This window comes from Scyliorhinus torazame, chromosome 9, assembly GCF_047496885.1.
Source record: "Scyliorhinus torazame isolate Kashiwa2021f chromosome 9, sScyTor2.1, whole genome shotgun sequence".
Lineage (NCBI taxonomy): Eukaryota > Metazoa > Chordata > Chondrichthyes > Carcharhiniformes > Scyliorhinidae > Scyliorhinus > Scyliorhinus torazame.
Window position 1 is genome coordinate 68,380,971 of NC_092715.1, and position 20,490 is coordinate 68,401,460.

Here is a 20,490-nt window from a genome sequence, read left to right on the forward strand (position 1 = left end):
TTGGCCATGCAGAATAAAGGCAACATGACTACTGTGAGGACATTGGGCATTGACCTGCAGATTTGTGCGTATGGTCACACACCAACTGTACATTGAAGAAGTGCGTGGAGTCAACGGCACCCTGCATCATTGGGAAGCCTGCATTCCTAGTGCAGCCACATGCTCACTGTCTGCACCTCTCTGGTAATGAAGAATGAATATAGTTAGCTCTTAATTATTAGAGAGCATTGGTGAGCTCCTTCATGTATCAATGAATGTCAAGCTGGAAGCCTGGTTGGAATCAAGCACATGGAGATAGATTTTCCAGACCTGCCTCCTGGAAGGAATCGTAACTGGTGGGACGGAAAATTTGGCGGAGTATTTTAAGGTCCGTTGACCTTAGGTGTGAATTTCCAGTCAGATTTCAGTGACTTTCTGAAGTGCAGACATTGCATGTGCTGTTCTTTGCTAATATTCAGTTAAAAGAATTGCTACCTGAGCATCCTGTGAAGGGCCACCTTCCAATTCCCCCCTCCCCCCTTCCTATTGTTCTTCACCCTACAATGGGGGAAAGAACAGCCCTATGAGTGACTAATGGCATGTGCTCACCAGATGGCTGTGGTGAGGGTGATTATTGGATGTGTGATGTGATAGATGAGGCAGAGTTGGTAGAGAATGGATGCAGTGGCAGTGATATATACAACAGGTTGTAAGTGAATGTACAACATTGCAAACCTTTCCTAATCTGGTTAAATTATTAAAGTTCTTCCCGCAGTGAAATTGGAATGTGGCACAATGTTGCTGCTACCGACATCCTGGGCCATTACCAACCACATCTTCTTAGTGGCAATGGTTGATTTCTTCTTCCCTTTAATGGGTAAGATTATCTTTCTCTGCTTCCTCATTACCCACAGCAGGAAGTCAGGATTGAAACTTGGTCTAACCTGAGTCCATATCTGCAATTGCTGAGCTTTGTACTGTACCTTCCCACCTCTCCAAATTTATCTTTGGATTTGCCCAGGGCGGCATGTGGCGCAGTGGTTAGCACTGGGAATGCGGCGCTGAGCACCCGGGTTTGAATCCTGGCCCTGGGTCACTGTCCGTGTGGAGTTGGCACATTCTCCCCATGTCTGCATGGGTTTCACCCCCACAACCCAAAGATGTGCAGGTTAGGTGGATTGGCGATGCTAAATTGCCCTAAATGGGAAAACAATAATTGGGTACTTTAAATTTTTAAAAAATTTTTTTGATTTACCCTTGAAATACTGGAGCCTTGATTGCGTCATGTGGATCAGCAACTCTCATCTGCTGTGACATCAATGCCAAACCCAGTGATAAAGTTGAGACGGCTGTTGTAAAATGCTAGACAAATGTACTGAAATTTCTTCAAGAGCACGATCTAACCAAATTGCAACAGAGACCCGTATCGAGCACGTATAGCCAGGTGTTTCCCAGTGCTCATAGCACCAACAAAGACCACCCCCCCCATCTCACGTGGGCAGGGAAACCTCAGGCACGATGCTTGCCATGGGCACAATGCCAGTGTGAGGCTGGCATACAGATGGCACAAGCAGGGTGCCAGGATGGCAGTATCAAGGTGCCCAGGTGGCATCAGCAATCCCAGAGTTCTACTATGCCCGGCCAATCACCCAGGGGCTTCCGATCCCCTGGGAGACCCTCCCCCAAGTGCCGTTCCATGTGGTCCCTATTTATGGGGACCAGTACTGAACGCCACTCGCCGAAGGTCTCCAAAGTGAAGGGGTTAAATCCCAAAGCCTCGGATAGATCAGGCGTGCTGCATATTAGAGTGAGACTAGCTACTCACTCTATGTGCAGATTTGCCAAATACTGATCTCGCCCACAATGGGCAGGATCCAGATTGCGACAACTTGCGGTATTCCGTTAAATCTTGCGAGGTATGGTGAGCCAGGTAAATCCCAGAAGAGGCCTATCCGGCCACATCGCACCTCTGTTTGAGTGGGACGTGGCTGGAAGATCACACCCCAAATGTTTTCATGTGATATCAGCCACCCTGCACAGAATAAGCCTCAAAGTTAATAACTGGCACCCTTGTGGTTACTACATTTGTAGGTATTATTCTCAACTATCATTGAGATGATTCATGTGTGGTGATGGGAAGTTGTTGCTAACTTTTGGTTGGTTCAATTGGCTCTGTTTTATAACCTTTGCTCTCGAGTCGCCAGGTATCTTTATGATACCGCCATGAGATCCAAGTTCAAGTAATGATCAATAACTCAATACACCAATTAGTAAGATTCAAAGCAAAGCACATTTATTTACACACAGTCAAATCTACTCATGCATAAACGCTACTTTCTAAGCTACTTCTACAACTAACAGGCCTATACTTAGCTTCGGACTGGCCCACCAGGTCAGGGGAACAAATGGCCTTTCGTTCGGGTTCTGAGTCTGCGGGATTCAAAAGCTGGTATGGACTGGTAGCTAGGAGCGCCTATCTCGTAGCGAGCGTTGACTTGAGACTTGCGGTCTTTTGGCGGCAGCTGAACAGGTCACTGTCAAGGGTTGGTTCGCGTTGCTGAGTGACCCTGTCAAGAATCATAGAATCATAGAATTTACAGTGCCGAAGGAGGCCATTCGGCCCATCGAGTCTGCACCGGCTCTTGGAAAGAGCACCCTACCCAAGGTCCACACTTCCACCCTATCCCCATAGCCCAGTAACCCCGCCCAACACTAAGGGCAATTTTGGACACTAAGGGCAATTTAGCATGGCCAATCCACCTAACCTGCACATCTTTGGACTATGGGAGGAAACCGGAGCACCCGGAGGAAACCCACGCACACACGGGGAGAATGTGCAGACTCCGCACAGACAGTGACCAAAGCCGGGAATCGAACCTGGGACCCTGGAGCTGTGAAGCAATTGTGTTAACCACGTGCTGCCCACAAGGGCGATTTGAACTTGGGGGTTTTACTTTATAGTCCCCAGGGGCTTCCTGTCTTTCGGGGCGGACCCTGTACCTGGTTCCAAGTGATTGGACTTCGTTCCAATCGCTTGGTTTGATTTCTCCAATACTGGAGCAGTTCCCTGATCGATGGGCAGTCTTTAGGTGTCCGTTAACCTCTTTTGTGTTGGCTCCTGCTGGCACCGAGGAGTGTGGCTTGGCCTTGTTTATCTCAAATGTTTCGATTGTTCCCGGGGATCGCTCATTAGTATGTAGATGGCCGCTACATTATTATGCAGATGGTTGCTGGTATCGATGCTGTCTGGGCTTTTGCAGAGTTTAATACACAGTATATGCTTTTCTAATTGGTGGGCTGTGACCAGTATGTTCCACAGGGATCAGTGCTGGGGACCTTTGCTCTTTGTAGTATAGAAATGATTTGGAGGAAAATGTAACTGGTCTGATTAGTAAGTTTGCAGACGACACAAAGGTTGGTGGAAGTGCGGATAGCGATGAGGACTGTCAGAGGATACAGCAGGATTTAGATTGTTTGGAGACTTGGGCGGAGAGATGGCAGATGGAGTTTAATCCGGACAAATGTGAGGTAATGCATTTTGGAAGGTCTATTGCAGGTAGGGAATATACAGTGAATGGTAGAACCCTCAAGAGTATTGAAAGTCAAAGAGATCTAGGAGTACAGGTCCACAGGTCACTGAAAGGGGCAACACAGGTGGAGAAGGTAGTCAAGAAGGCATACGGCATGCTTGCCTTCATTGGCCGGGGCATTGAGTATAAGAATTGGCAAGTCATGTTGCAGCTGTATAGAACCTTAGTTAGGCCACACTTGGAGTATAGTGTTCAATTCTGGTCGCCACACTACCAGAAGGATGTGGAGGCTTTAGAGAGGGGGCAGAAGAGATTTACCAGAATGTTGCCTGGTATGGAGGGCATTAGCTATGAGGAGCGGTTGAATAAACTCGGTTTGTTCTCACTGGAACGAAGGAGGTTGAGGGGCGACCTGATAGAGGTCTACAAAATTATGAGGGGCATAGACAGAGTGGATAGTCAGAGGCTTTTCCCCGGGGTAGAGGGGTCAATTACTAGGGGGCACAGGTTTAAGGTGAGAGGGTCAAGGTTTAGAGTAGATGTACGAGGCAAGTTTTTTACGCAGAGGGTAGTGGGTGCCTGGAACTCGCTACCGGAGGAGGTGGTGCAAGCAGGGACGATAGTGACATTTAAGGGGCATCTTGACAAATACATGAATAGGATGGGAATAGAGGGATACGGACCCAGGAAGTGTAGAAGATTGTAGTTTAGTCGGGCAGCATGGTCGGCACGGGCTTGGAGGGCCGAAGGGCCTGTTCCTGTGCTGTACATTTCTTTGTTGTTGTTGTTAAACTTGCACCTGCTAGTTTCTGCCTGTGTTGGCTGAATTTCCCTTCAGCCTTTGCTGTTCTCCCTTTCACGTCGGGAGTTGGCCAACCCAGGTGGCTACACACCCTCCTTGTGATCCTAACGCGAAGCATGAAGGATCACATAACTGCGTTGTTCTTCATTCCCTGACCCGGCGAGCACTCTTCTATGGCCTCTGCACTGACTATAACTATGCAAGAAATTTTTAACTGACAATTCTGAGGGGCGCTATGTCAAACAGGGACATGCATTATAAAATAAGAAAATCGGTATCTCTAACTATCCTTAATAAACTACATTCACTCAAACATTCAATCATACTAACTTCCTAAACAATATACACAAAATCATAGCAGTATTATACACATTTTCCCTGGCTTGGCAGTCAAGCTCAAGATTGTACAATCGCTCATGAAACATTTCTTTATTCAGAAAAACGCAAACGAATGTTCTTTATTATAGATCGCGGGGGTCGGGGGTCTGGTCATATCCGAAAATAGGGGATCTGATCCTATATACCGGGGTGCGAGCGCGGTAGGCTCTCCTTCGCCATTTTCTCAGACGAATAGTCTGCACTATGCAGCAGAGTATCGCCAATACTAGTAGGGATTCTATCAAGTAGGACAGGGAGTACCAGGTTATAAACCTGTCACACCAAGATGGTGTGGTGTCGCTTGTGACTGGGCTCTGGGTGCTGTGGGGAAGTAAATCATTAACGGCTGGGGTGGGGGGTTGAGGTCAGGGGGTTCACGTTCGCATGCAACCGAATGTCCATTATGGTGATGAGCAACGCGGAGGATGTCCTCATGGTTCTTCTTTCACTTCTCTTCTGTTCCTGGAGCTTCTGGAGTTCTGTGGGATCAAGCATAGTGTCTGTTACTATCTTGGTTTAATGTCTGGTATGATAGCCTGTCTGTCCTTCAGTGCCAATTACTCCCTTTATAATTGGTCACTATGTGTGACTCCCTCATTTTTTCCCCCAAAATCAAATTTCAGGACAAGACACACTTACAAATACTGTACCAGTGCGAGCCGTCTCGCAGACTGTGCGATTTACCATCCAAATGTTTGTGGATGTAAATAGCAGAGGGTTGGAAACCTAAGGGTTACCTGAAAACAAAACAAAACTTTTTGAACAAAACTTGCCGAAATGATGTGCGTATGGGCCGCGATGGGTAAGATTTGGATGGAGTCCCTGGGTAGGACGGCTACCAATGCCGTGTGTGCCCTACCTGAGCGTAGCTGACCAGAGGGGGGTTCCCAGGCAGGGCAGGTCCCAATGCCGTTTCTCCACTTCCTGAGCAACCGACAAGAACGGGCAAGAAATGTAGTCATCGTGGGGGGTTGCCGTATTGGTTCTTCCTTTGAACCAGAAGGGCAGTTACGAACGGGGGTCTGGCAAGCTCTCAGAGGTTTCTGCTGATGAGCGTGCTGACAGGTTCTCAGAGGTTTCGGCCGAAAAATAAGGCATGGGGCTGTGGAAAAATTTCCGATTTCACAAACAACATTTAACAGTACAAGTACAAACAACATTAAACATGCTGCAGGTTCCATCAGAAAGGACACCGTTTTCTCCCAAGCGGTTCCTTTTAAAACACCATCTGGACACCTCAGTTATCGGTTGCGAACAGGGTCGCAAAGGGGTTCTCATTTTGGGAGTCAGACTCAAAGTCGTCATCTTCTCCCGGATGCCAAACTCTCGAGTGTATCAGGGCGGATAGGGCTGCATGGTGTAATTTGGGATCCCTCTCGTCATTCCAGACGAGTCTGTATGAATTATCTCAGTGCCAAAAGGTGGTGTCTAGTTGTGTGGGGACGGAATCGGGGTCGTCATTGTAGGTCGGTGGTGGGGTTTGTTTAGGAAAGTGATCGTGAAGGGATCACTCGAATCGTTGTCAGATTTGCTGGGTGTCGGTCCTGTTGCATGGGGATAGTAGGAAGGCGTGCTGTGGCTATTGTCCGAGTCACAGTCGCTGTCGCTGCTGCAGTCTGTGGGCGTTCCGGGGTGGGGTGTATATTTCGGGGGTGGAGTCGAGGTTGAGTCCGTGGCTGGACTGGACGTGTTCGGGGAGGGTAGGGTTACGTTGGCTGTGGGCGGGGCGTGGTCTGCTGCATCGAGCATGACATGATGTGCGTGGTTAGACTGTGTTCCATATGCCTTCAGCTGGTTGATATGGAACCACGCAGTCTTTCCATTGGGGTACTTTATTTTGTTGACGGAAGGGCTTACTTTGTCTGCAATGGAGTATGGACCCGAATACTTAGGTGACAGGAAGGTGCTGGGGTTGTATACGGAGAGCATGACTTGCTGTCCTGCACTGAACTCAGTCGCATGCACTGTCTTATCGAAACAGGCCTTGCTCTGTTTCTTTCTTGTGCCCAATTTCACTGCGGCTGCTAGCTGAGCCGTTTTAACATTCGCCACTAATTGTTCTACTGCTTTCTCGTGTGTGAGGGCAGTCACTTCGGGGCTGGTCAAATCTAATCGTAATAAAAATTCTGTGCCTTTCATGGGGCGTCCGGTCATGAGAGTGTGTGGGGTGTAACCTGTGGATGTTGAAACTGTATTTTGCAAAAACATCAGCACAAAGGGGGGGACTGAATCCCAAGTGGTGTTGTTTTGCTGGACCATTTTTCTGAGGGTGGATTTTAGGGTCCGATTCATGCGCTCCACGATACCACTCGACTGGGGGTGGTATGCAATTTTTGGGCAATGCCAAATATCGTGAGGACGTTCTTCATGACACGTCCCATAAAATGGGAACCTTGGTCGGATTCAATGCTGCGGGGGAGTCCCCATCTCGTAAGGATGTGGTGGGTTAGGATCTTGGCTGTGGTCTTTGCCGTGTTCGTTCTGGATGGGAATGCTTCCACCCATTTTGTAAACGTGTCTATCATCACGAGTACATATTTATAACCATTCCTGCAAGGGGGCAATGGTCCACCATAATCAATCTGGAGGTTAGTCCAGGGGCCATTAACGGGTCGGGTGTGACTAAGCTGAGCTTTTTTGGCATATCTGTCCGGGTTGTTCTGGGCACAGATAAGGCAATTCCCAACGTAGTGAGTTACATCTTCTTTCAAACTCGGCCACCAACAGAGCTGCCTGAGGTGGGCTGTAGTGGGATCGATTCCCTGATGTCCATGACCGTCATGGAATAAACAAATGAGCTGATTCCTGTCCTGTTCAGGAACCACATAAAGAGTGTCTTTTAACACCACACCGTCATGTGTGGTCAGTGCATTTTTAAATCTCTCATAGGGTGCTGGATAGTTTCCTTTCAAAATCTCCTTGAGATTGCTATCCTGCTTCTTGGCCTGCACTAAATCCTCGATATTAGTCTGTGAGACCTGAACTGCATTCACTGGTGCGCTTTCGGGGGGTGTCCAAAAATATCCGTGCCTGGAACCTGCTTTATCCAGTGCGTCGGCTTTTACATTTCCAGGGGGGGGTGGAAAGATGGTGACTATGAACTTTGATGATTCTAAAGGTCCTGTTCTGTGCTCTTTCTAAAATGTGGCGGAGTAATGGGGCTGAGGGGAGGGGTTTTCCGTCTGCGGAAACAAATCCTCTTGCTTTCCACAGGGGTAGGAATTCCGTAAGGCTGTTGCAGACATAGAGGCTGTCCGAATATATGTCTGCTGGGCTGGGGAAGGAATCTGGGTGTTCCACTATGTATGCGATGGCCACAAGTTCTGCCGCCTGCGTGCCTAAGTTTTCTTGCTATTTCTTCTAGGGCGCGTCCCTGCGCCTCCTCGATGTAAATGCCGCATCCTGTTATGCGCTTCCCTTCTAATACTGTGGAAGATCCATCCACATATATCCTAATGGGTTCGCACGTGTCTGTGTGCTTGGGGCTCTGGGTTGAACTACCTATCTTTCTGGGGGGGTGTTTTAGCAATAAAGGGGCCTGTGTTGTGGTGTGGAGAGATAATTTCACATTCATGGGGGGTTCTGGGGTACTGTAGATTATCGGCTAAAAAGGTGTGGGTCTTTGTCCTTTTAACAATGATGTCCCGTCCCTGCAAAAGAAGGGTCCATCTAGCTGCTCTAATCTGACTAACTGTACCGTCCTTGAGTCGTCCGTCCAGTAAAAGTTGGGTGGGGGTGTGTTCCGTCAGGATTGTGATGGGATTTAGTCCGGTAATGTAAGAAAAATACTGTATTGCCCAAAAAACTGCGAGCAGGTGACTTTCACAGACTGAAAATCCCTGCTCCACGGCATCAAAAACTCTGGAGGCGTAAGCCACGGGCCTTAACTGTTCGTGCCGTTCCTGGAGGAACACGGCCGAAAGGGTGCGGTCTGTGCTTGCTACCTCTTTTGCGTAAGGGGAAAGCGGGTCTGGAACTTGTAGTGCGGGGGCTGCAATGAGTGCTCTTTTCAACGCGTCCACAGCATCCATATGCTGCGGAAGCCATTCCCAGGGGGCTCCTTTCTTTAGGAGGTCTGAGAGGGGCGCTGCCTTGCTGGCGAAACCGTCAATGTGGTTTCGGCAGTAGCCAGCCACTCCTAAAAACGACTGGAGGGCTGAAACATTCTGGGGAAGGGGCAATTTGGCATTCGAGTCAATCCTTTTATGCTCGATCTCGCGTTTACCGTGCGTGATAATTGTTCCCAAATATATCACCTTGTTTTCCAAAATCTGGGCCTTTTTGGGGTTAACTTTACATCCAATTGCTTGTAGGAGTTCCAGGAGTTCGGACAGAAGCTCGATGTGCTCTTACTTGGTGTCTGTCTGCAGTAGTAGGTCATCTACGTACTGAACCAGACATTCGGGGCGAGAAAATTTGGCTAAAACATTTGCCAGCTGTCGGTGGAAAATGGAGGGGGAGTTGTGGAATCCTTGTGGAAGGCATGTCCACGTGTACTGTTGGTTTTTAAAGGTGAAGGCAAATTTGTACTGGCACGCTTTTGCCAATGGAATGGACTAGAATCCATTACTGATATCCCAAACCGTAAAGTATCGGGAATTGAGTCCCTGCTTGAGCATGGTCTCGGGACTTGTGGCTACCTTGGGGGGTGCTGTGGGGGTGATTTTGTTGAGTTCCCGGTAATCGATGGTCAGTCGCCATGATCCATCGGGCTTTCTCACTGGCCAAATCGGGGCATTATTAGTAGAGGCTACTGATCTAAGTACCCCCTGCTCTAATAAGCTGTCGATTACTTTTGCGATTTCTCCCTCTGCCTCTTGGGGAAATCCATATTGCTTTTGGAGTCTAGGGTCAGGTCCTGTGATTTGTATTGAACCAGTCATCCGGCCACAGTCGTGTTTGTGGGTCGCGAATGCTGTCCTGTTCTTTTGTAATACTGCCCTAACCTGCTTGTCCATGCTAATCGTAGTCGGGTTAAACCAAAATTCGCCTACTGCGCTAATTTGGTTTGCATAGTCCCCTATGGTGAGCGTTGCGGGGACTCTTGCAGATTTTGCCATTCTCCAGACACATTGGTTGACTGGATCAAAGGATAGACTGTGGGAATTCATAATGTCTATGCCCAAAATGTGTTCTGCTGTGTGGGGCAGGTCGACTAAAACTATGGGGTGCTTGGTGGTGATGTTGCCGATTTGAATGGGTACAGGGGCTGTGATGTGTCCCTGCTGTGAGTAGCCTGTAAAGCCGCTGAGGGTGATGGTGGCTGTAGTGGGCCATGTGTCCTTTTGAAACATGGTGGAGGAATTTATTGTGGTGCAGGACCCTCCTGTGTCCCAGAGAAACTCGATGGGCTGTCCCCGTATTTTTGCTGCAACTACCGGTCGGCCGGACCTATCCCAAAGGGTGTCGCAGACCCAACTGGGGGAGCCCGAACACCGTCAGTCCGTTCCGTTCAGGTCCGTCTGATCTGAACGGGTGCTCACACTATGTATGGGCCCTGTCTTATTCTTATTCAGGGTGCCTGCCTGCTGGGCTCTCTGTGGCTTTCGTGGCGCATTGCATTCTCTTGCAAAGTGTCCCAACTGTCCACAGTTGTAACACTCCTGTGACTTTTGTGGGGGCTGTTCTTGCCTTAATTTACCCATGCGGGGTTCTGGTGTGTTTTAACGGCTTGTATGTCTGCTTCTACCTGCTGTTCTTCGGGATTTTTAACTGCGGGTTTGTTTTGTACAGACTGCTCCCAGGTGCGGGACAATCTTTTTACGATCCATTTCTCATTATGAGCCTCCTCTGAGGGATCATAATTCGCACAAGCTTTTTGTCCTGTTTCTGTTGCATGGGAGATAAGGGTGGGGGTCCATTTGGCCATGTTGTCTGGGGACAAATGGGCGCGGTCTAAGTCTCCGAAAACTGCTGCAAAATGGATCCACAGGCGTCCAGCAAACGCTGTGGGGTGCTCGGTTTTCTTTTGCCTGCACTTATTGAGGCCATCTACGGGGTCACCCCGGTTAAACCCGATCGCGTCTAGGATCGCGGTATGCATTTCTGCAAGGGTGCCTCCTCCTACATTCTGTGGGTCGGGAAGAGCTGCTATGACCGCAGGGTCTAGACTCAAAACTGTGAGCTTCACATGCTCTCGCTCGTCCAGGCCGTACATGGTCGCTTGCTGCTTTACTCTGGCAAAGAAGTGGTGGGGGTCTGAAGTGGGGAGGAACAGTGTGATTTTCTCACACGCATCCCATAATTGGGTCACTGTTAAGGGGGTGGTGTACAGAAATTCCGTGTCGTCTGATGTGGCTGTGCGGTGGGTGGTGACTGGGTTCATTGGAACCTGAACTATCTGCTCTGTGGGGGGTTGGGGCGCTTTTCTCTTCTGATGCTTTCCCTGCGCTTATGTTCCCTGAACATATCTCTGCGCTGTCTCATTTAACTCTTCCCAATCAGGGCCGTCTTCCTCGTCTAACTGTGATCCAAAGGTTTCCTGGAATCCTTTTTGAACTGAAATCAGAGATTGCAATTCTGCAATCTGCTTCCGGCACTTTACATGATCTAATGAGCTTTGTCTTTGCTCCATGGTAGCAGCATGGAATGCTCTTAATGCTGCCTTCAGGTCACTACACTGCCTCTGCAATGCCTCTACCTGCTTCTCGGTTTCCTCTCGTACCAGGACTGCACGTTGCGTGTCCTGATAGGCTTTTTCGTACTGGGACTGGAAGCTGCTTAGATGCGCCAGACAAGACTGGTGTGCCCCCTTTGCATCATCCACCTCTCCGTCTTTTGCTGCCAACTTCCTCCTTAACTCTACATTCTCTCTTTCTACCTCACTGTCATTGACCTTGCTCATTCGGTGTACGCCTTCTATCTCTTTCCGGAGCGTCCTAACGACCTCCTCTGTGCCTCGCAATTGTGCCAAGCAGGACACGATTGCCATCGGCTTGCGAGCTTTTCCTAAGCTCTTCTTGTGAATCTCGCTCAGGTTCTCCCACCAAGTATGTCCTATACTCCCGGGACCTGTTTCCTCATTGTTACAGAATTCGCTCCAAAGGGGCCTTCCTTTCCCTTTGAGGTACTTCCTGATTTCCTCTTCCCATACGGGACATTGTCCTACTCTACTGCTGCTGGTCGCTGCGACCGCAAATTCTTCTGGGTTCATGAGGCGTTGCATTGCCTGCATTGCCATCTTTCCTCTCTGAATACTTTCTTAAATTTGGAACAAGGGGTATTATGGCGGTGCTGTAATTACGGGTACGGCTTTCGCTATTTTCCGGAATAGAAACTACCGACAGTTTTGTCGCAATAAAAAATCTATCAGTTTACCTTATCGCCCTGTTAGTTACACATGCATTTAACACACTTCCGAATTATGAGGATTGATCAGATCTGCTTGAACACTTGTGGTTTTCTGTTCCCAATTGGATCTCTAATTCAAATTTTTGGGTTCTCCCGGAGTGGTGAAGCCACTTCTAGATCGGGTCCCGTCAGATGTCGCCAGTAATATGTTGCTAACTTTTGGTTGGTTCAATTGGCTCTGTTTTATAACCTTTGCTCTCGAGTCGCCAGGTATTTTTATGATACCGCCACGAGGTTCAAGTTCAAGTAATGATCAATAACTCCAATAACACCAATTTGTAAGATTCAAATCAAAGCACATTTATTTACACACAGTCAAATCTACTCATGCATAAACGCTACTTTCTAAGCTACTTCTACAACTAACAGGCCTATACTTAGCTTCGGACTGGCCCACCAGGTCAGGAGAACAAATGGCCTTTTGTTCAGGTCCTGAGTCTGCGGGATTCAAAAGCTGGTATGGACTGGTAGCTAGGAGCGCCTATCTCGTAGCGAGCATTGACTTGAGACTTACGGTCTTTTGGCGGCAGCTGAACAGGTCACTGTCAAGGGTTGGTTCACGTTGCTGAGTGACCCTGTCAAGAAGGACGATTTGAACTTGAGGGCTTTACTTTATAGTCCCCATGGGCTTCCCGCCTTTTGGGGCGGACCCCGTACCTAATTCCAAGTGATTGGACTTTGTTCCAATCGCTTGGTTTGATTTCTCCAATACTGGAACGGTTCCCTGATCGATGGGCAGTCTTTAGGTGTCCGTTAACCTCTTTTGTGTTGGCTCCTGCTGGCGCCGAGGAGTCTGGCTTGGCCTTGTTTATCTCAAATGTTTTGATTGTTCCTGGGGATCGCTCATTAGTATGTAGATGGCCGCTACATTATTATGCAGATGGTTGCTGGTATCGATGCTGTCTGGGCTTTTGCAAAGTTTAATACACAGTAAACCTGCACCTGCTAGTTTCTGCCTGTGTTGGCTGAATTTCCCTTCAGCCTTTGCTGTTCTCCCTTTTACGTCGGGAGTTGGCCAACCCAGGTAGCTGCAAAGTAGAATTAAGTGCTTCCAGCAAAATCTTGTATAAAATTAACCAAATTAATGAGTGGCTACTTTAAAAATAAAACATTATCGATTATTGCTTCTGTGATGAATGTCTCCTCTTTCATATGCAGAAGAATTAGTTTCTGCAAATCAGTGGTTGGTCTCTGATCCAAGAGCAATTTATTGAATTGATGTTAAGATAAAGTGGGTGTGCCTCATGAATGCAAACTTTTTGGCCGAGCCTCCCTCCCTCCATTACTCCACTTATCTCCCTTCCTGGGGATCCAGTGACAGTGCCTGGTGTGGGCATGTTATGGTAGCTCTGCCAGTGATTGAGAGGTGCCGACCTCTGATTGGTCAACAACTGTCCCACTGGGGGGGCGTTATTCGACAGGAAGCCCGATGCTCTCCTGTTCCAGCTTACTTGGTAATAGCGTTGGGCCTTCTATTGATAGTGGATGTCTAGTTCCCAGCATTCCTCCAACTGGTGAGCGTGACACCTATTGCCACAACTAAATTCCACTCACAGTAACAGATTTACCACAAACAAGTACATATTCCTTCTTGGAAACGGTAAATCACAGGACCAGGATCCTAATTTGATAGTTTAAATGGAGGAATTTGACCCTATAAGTGCAGAAATGAAGTTGTTATAAAGTGATCTTAACCCAAAATGTTTGCATTTTAGCTGAAAGAGTTCTCATGGTGATGTACTATATATTTCTAGGCTGTGAAACTCCTACTACAGTATGGAGCTGACCCCAAGCTGAAGAGTGCAGATGGAAAGAATGCTTTTGCTGAACTTGCTGATGATAAGATTAAGGATCTACTTGAGACCCACTGTAATCGTGAGGTGACTGTTTCTGAACAACCACAGCCAATAGGTTGGTTCTGCAATGGCTCATCAATAATGAAATGTCTGTTTCAAAAGGCTCTGCTGAGATTCTGAAATATTGTTCTGGTAGACTTTTTCTTATAATGGGCTGAAAATTATTCCTTGACAAGACAATAACACAGCTCCCAGGACATATAAACATAGAAAAATAGGTGCAGGAGGAGGCCCTTTGGCTCTTCTAGCCTTCTCTGCCATTCATTTTGATCATGGCTAATCACACAACTCAATAGTTTAATCCCGCTTTCCCCACATACCTTTGATCCCCTTCACCCTAAGTGCTATATCTAACTGCTTCTTGAAAACATGCAATGTTTTGGCCTCAACATTTTCTGTGGTTTCTATGAGATCCCCCCTATTCTTCTGAGCTCCAGTGAATACAAACCTAACCAATTCAATCTCTCCTCATACATCAGTCCCGCCATCCCAGGAATCAGTCTGGTAAACCTTCGCTGCTCTCCCTCTAGAGCAAGAACATCCTTCCTCAGCTAAGGAGACCAAAACTGCACACAATATTCCAGGTGTGGCCTCACCAAGGCCCTATATAATTGCAGCAAGACATCCTGGCTCCTGTTCTCGAATCCTCGCGCTATGAATCCAATATTCCATTTACCTTCTTTACCGCCTGTTGTACCTGCATGCTTACCTTCAATGACTGGTGTATGAAGACACCTAAGTCTCGTTGCACATTCTCCTCTCCTAATTTATAGCCTGTCTTCTCCTTTTTGCTACCCAAAGTGGATAACCTTGCATTTCTTCCAATTATACTGCATCTGCCATTTATTTGCCCACTCATTCAACTTGTCCAAATCACAGTGAAGGATCTCTGCATCCTCCTGACAGCTCACCCTCCCACCCAACTTGGTGTCATCTGCAAATATAGAGATATTACATTTTGTTCCCTCACCTAAATGATTAATATATATTTTGAATAGCTGGGGTCCGAACACCGATCCCTGTGGTATTCCACGAGTCACTGCCTGCCAATTTGAAAAAGACCGGTAATTCCTACTCTTTGTTTCCTGTCTGCCAAACAGTTTTCCATCCATCTCAATACACTACCCCTAATCCCATGTGCTTTAATTTTACACACTAATCTCCTCTGCGGGACTTTGTCAAAAGCCTTCTGAAAGTCCAAATATACCACATCCACTGGCTCCCCCTCGTCAACTCTATTAGTTACATCCTCAAAGAATTCCAGTAGATTTGTCAAGCATGAGTTCCCCTTCATAAATCCATGCTGACTCTGACTGATCCTGCCACCATTTTCTAAGTGCTCTGCTATAAAATCTTTGATAATAGATTCTAGAATTTTCCCCACTACTGACATCAGGCTTATTGATCTATAATTCCGTTTTCTCTCTACCTCCGTCTTTAAGTAGTGGAGTAACATGAGCTACCCTCCAATCTTCAGAAACTGCTCCAGAGTCTATAGAATCCTGGAAGATGACCACCAATGCATCAACTATTTCTAGAGCCACTTCCTTAAGTACTCTGGGATGTAGATTATCAGAACCTGGGGATTTATCGGCCTTCAATCCCATCAATTTCTCAACACCATTTCTCTACTAATATTGATCTCCTTCACTTCCTCCCTCTCACTAAACCCAGAGCTCCCCAATATTTCTGGTATCTGATTTGTGTCCTTATTTGTGAAGACAGACCCAAAGTATATGTTTAGTTGCTCAGCCATTTCTTTGTCCCCTACTATACATACCCATTTCTGACTGTAATGGACCTACATTTGTCTTCACCAAACCTTTTCTCTTCACATACTATAGAAACTTTTACAGTCAGTTTTTATGTTCCCTGCAAGCTTACTCTCGTACTCTATTTTTCCCTTCTTAATCATAAAATTTCATAGAATTTACAGTGCAGAAGGAGGCCATTCGGCCCATCGAGTCTGCACCGGCCCTTGGAAAGAGCACCCTACCTAAGCCCACACCCCACCCTATCTCCGTAACCGAGTAATGCCACCATTTTGGACACTAAGGGCAATTTAGCATGGCCAATCCACTTAACCTACACATTTTTGGACTGTGGGAGGAAACTGGAGCACCCGGAGGAAACCCACACCAACACGGGGAGAAAGTGCAAACTCCGCACAGACAGCGACCCAAGCTGGGAATCGAACCTGGGACCCTGGAGCTGTGAAGCAACTGAGCTAACCACTGTGCTACCGTGCCCCCCTAATCAGTCCCATTGTTCTTCTTCAGGACAGGTCCTGATGCCTGCCTCTGCCTTGATGATGGGCTGGAGTCAAAAATTCTCATTGCTGACCACGGCCTCTGAAAGGACCAACTGTGCCGGAAGGGGTGGGTATAAACATTCGCCTGAGCAGGATTTCCCATGACACAAGTTCATTATTTTATAAGAAGAAAGCAATCTGTGCCAGGAATGATTGGCTACATGGCCCCAAGCTAATCACTCAGCACATTGAAACATCGGACATCATCAACCCTGTGGAATTGTGCCAGATCCTCCTGGGACTAAAGGTTAATTGCCTGGACAATTCTGCACACAATCTGGGAGTAAAATCATAGAGGTGTTAAAATGTCTAATGTTTTTCATATTATTTCAACAGTTTTGTTGATGGCTTTTACAAATATTGGGGATCTGGGGAAAAATGGCTGTTTGACTAGGTGGGGAAATTAAGGGGGCGATTCTCCAAGCCCCGCGCCGGAGAATCGGCGCAACCACGCCACGACGCCCCAACGCCGGCGCGTGATTCTCCGAGGTGTGGAGAATCGGCGCCGGCGCGTTTGGCGCGCGCTGGCTGCGCCGATACGACACAGTCCCGCCGGCAGCGTTCACCCCTGGTCGCTGCCGGCAGGACCTCTGCGGGAATGGTCGGGGGCAGCCTGTGGGGGGGGGCTAGTGCGTCGTGAACCGCCGCTATGGGGGCCAGAATCCGTCGTACCCGGTTCGCGCTGTCGTGAAACGCGACGGCGTTCACGACGGCGCGAACACTTGGGCTCAATATTGGAGAATCGCCCCCTAGAAGTGTACGGTCATCTCAGGGAACATCAAGGAATGTGTCCAGTCAGAGTTGGCAATCCTAGGTAACGGTGCTGCATTTGATAGAGGTCGCTTATTTAAATAATTAATATAAGTCCCAGGATAGCTTCTCTCCAGAGCCAACTGCTAGCCTGATGGGGCTGTTGAAAAATCTGGATAACAGTTCAAACTTGAAGGGGTGTATGCATTCAAAAAAAATGGATACCATGGAAGCAAATATTGGGGTACAAAGTCGGAATGTTTGCAGAGAGGACTATTTGTCTGACCAGGAAAAGATAGTTAAATTCATCGAGAACACCCATTCTAATTAAATATGTGGGCTGCCTGCATTAGTCCTGCTGTTCATTGGCAGCTCGCCTAATATTTCAGTTTCTGGTATGCGTAGAATCCCTACAGAGTAGAAGGAGGCCATTCGGCCCATCGTGTCTGCACCGACCCTCTGAAAGAGCACCCCAGCTAGGCCATTCCCCCACCCAATCCCACCTCACCCGGACATCCCTGGACACTATAGGGCAATTTTATCATGGCCAATCCACCTAACCTGCATACCTTTGGACTGTGGGAGAAAACCGGAGCACCCGGTGGAAACCCACAGACTCGGGGAGAAAGTGCAAACTCCACACAGTGACCCAAGGTAGGAATTGAACTTGGGTCCCTGGCGCTGTGAGGCAGCAGTGCTCACCACTGCACCACTGAGCCGCCATATTCAAGCCACTATTTAAAAAGCAGATGGCTCATTTTAAAGGGAGGTTCGCTTTGGGCGCATGCAAGCTGTAGATAGTGACAGGAGGTTTCAAAGCATCTGTTCAGGTCCTCTCCTTGTTCAAGAGATAAATCATGGAGATTATGGGGATTGCAGGTGGCTGGCCGGAGTATGCATCCCATGGGATTCTTTGCAATCTTTCACTCTTTCCTTTTTCACTGAAACCCCATCCCCACATGTCAAGCATGGTGAAATGCAGCTTTTTCCAGCTGCCACTCATCCGTCTCTGCTCATTCATTAGTCTAAAACCTCATCCTTGTCCCTCTCTTCCCTTTCAGAGCAGCAACATTTTGAGAACCAGGAGTATGAGGAGCTGACAGAAAAAATCACAGAAGATTCAGCTGCGCCACATGACCTAGCTGTACATACGGCAGAGGATAGGCCAGTCGTGTCTGCACCGGGAGATTCATCTTGTGCTGGTATGGCAGGGTAATGGGATAGTCCAGGAAGCAGCTAGTCGGAGGGAGAGCTCATAAACTAGCTTTGCTTAAGAGGCTAGAGAAGATGATCTCGAGGGCTCAATAAAAATTAAAAACCTCACGGCGCCAAGGACCCAGGTTCGATCTTGGCCCCGGATCACTGTCCATGTGGAGTTTGCACATTCTCTGCGTGTCTGCGTGGGTCTCACCCCACAACCCAAAAAGATGGTGAATTGGCCACACTAAATTGTCCCTTAATTGGAAGAGAATTGGGTACTCTAAATTATGGAGTGAGTGGTCAGCTCTATGAACACTGCAGTATTGTTTGACTTTGTTGACGGATTGGACGGCTTCATCAGGAGCTCAGACTGCTGCCATCAAGGTTCGCTCAAATGCCCTCAGAGGCTGATCAAGCACCTCCCACCAATCACAGACTCCTGAGACAGGAAAAATACTTTGTAAGATCACTAGAATATGTTAACACTAATGGAGGATAGGTGCAAAGAGATTGTATTAAGGTGAATTAATTTTAACGTGAAGAAGAGGGAGATTTATTGCCCAGAATTTGCGAAATCGTCTCAGAGTTATTGGGTAGACCTGACTTCTGGCACCGACCGGTACATGTGCAGTTAAATGTGGAGATTCAGAAATTGCTGTCGGAGAGGCTCTGCTTTTCCCTGGAGTGTGTTTTTCAGTCTTCACAGATGGAACCAACACAGAATTACTGGTTTAACATGAACTTCACTTAAGCCCCCACTATTCTGGCTGTAAAGACTGATGAAAAATTGAAGTTTTGTTCAATCAGGAGTAACTGAGTTTGTAATTATGCACTAAATCATAATTACTGCTGAACAAGCTGTGCCTGAAAGAGTACTTTTAGTGTATAACTGTGATGTCTCATTCCATCAGAAGAAAGTTTAAAGGTTGCCAATATTAAAAATTATTAAATTTATATTTTACTGTTTTAAGTTTTTTCTTGTGCATGTCCCAATCTTAGTTTCACGTGCTGAACAATGTTTTAAATATGATTTATATTTCCTGTTTTTTACTACCTACACTTTGTGAGTGTGTTGTGTATGAATGAAACAAAGGTTAGTTGTTGTGCACAGCTATTTCATAAGTCGCTACCTTTCTTTGCCGCTGAGTTGAGGAACTCCATACCCTCTATGGGCTTGGTCTTGCATGGTCAGGTGTCCGTTTCTTGTTGTAAAGCAGCAAAAGTGAGCAACATCAAGGCTCAGAACTTACTTTCCCCGTCCCCGAAGATACACCTCTAGCTATGCCCCTGGTTGGTAATTGACAATAAGCAAGGAGTTAAAACACACAGTAATCAAATCACTCTTCTTTATAACCAGCCCTGTACTGGCAAGTATTTAGAATGACTGATCATCCCATACGGGAAATCATGCAGTGCAACCTCCTGGAACACGTCCAAATAGATTTGGCAACGCACTTAGATATAATTGCTTACACAGCTTTAAAACTTTGTCAGCTGTCACCAAGCCGGAGGAGATGAAACAAATCCAAACTGGAAGCATGAACTAGACTCTGGGTAAGCAATCTAAAAAGGAAACACAGACAGAGCTGGAAATACTCAGCAGGTCCGACAGCATCTATGGAGAGAGAAACAAAGTTAACTTGGGTCAATGACCTTTCATCAGAATGTTTACGACATCCCTGTGGCCACAACTTGTCAGCAGGCCACTCTCCAAGGGATAGAATAGCCGTGTGAAGGTGTGAAAACAGGTGATCTCTGATATGAAACATTTTTATCTACCGGTATAGTTTGAATTTTTTTTTCTGTCATGGTGCTATACCGTGTGAATTTAATAAATGTTGCATCGCACAAGGCACTGCTGCAAAATCAAGTTGCATCACAGGAGAGATACCAACCCCCTCTGTCCAGTAAACAAGGATTACTGTTTGGTAAATTTAGGTTTGATGTCTCTCCAAATAGACACATTTGCAATGTTCTCTGTAGGCACGAATGGCAAGGTCTTTGTAGTTGAAGTGATCAGAGAGCATATGGCTTTGTAAATGAACAAAACTGTTTATTAATTAACTAAAACACTAAGGGGTTTCTATGATGTCCACTAAGATTACAGTTGGATACAAACAACTATGATTAACTATCATTAATTACTGTTGATTGATGTGCTGCTCGATCTGTGACTGCAGTCTGTGACTGCTGCCCAGCTTGTCTCTTTCTGTGCTGTCCAGGAGAATACATCTCTCATATGTAGGTGTCTTCCAGTGACCGTCTCCTGTCACCACGCCACCTGTGGTCAGATGCTAGAATGCGTCCTGTCTCACCATGTGGCCATCTTCCAGT

The 20,490-nt window shown here is 47.2% G+C and overlaps 1 protein-coding gene across 1 annotated transcript in view; it reads left to right on the top strand.

Moving 5' to 3' along the window:
• LOC140430112 (uncharacterized) overlaps positions 1–20,490 on the top strand; it is a 122,681-nt gene that overhangs the window by 53,428 nt on the left and 48,763 nt on the right. The window contains exons 8-9 of the mRNA XM_072517629.1: positions 13,794–13,950; positions 18,018–18,158. Coding sequence (XP_072373730.1) covers positions 13,794–13,950; positions 18,018–18,158 — 298 coding nt within the window. The remainder of the gene's footprint in view (positions 1–13,793; positions 13,951–18,017; positions 18,159–20,490) is intronic.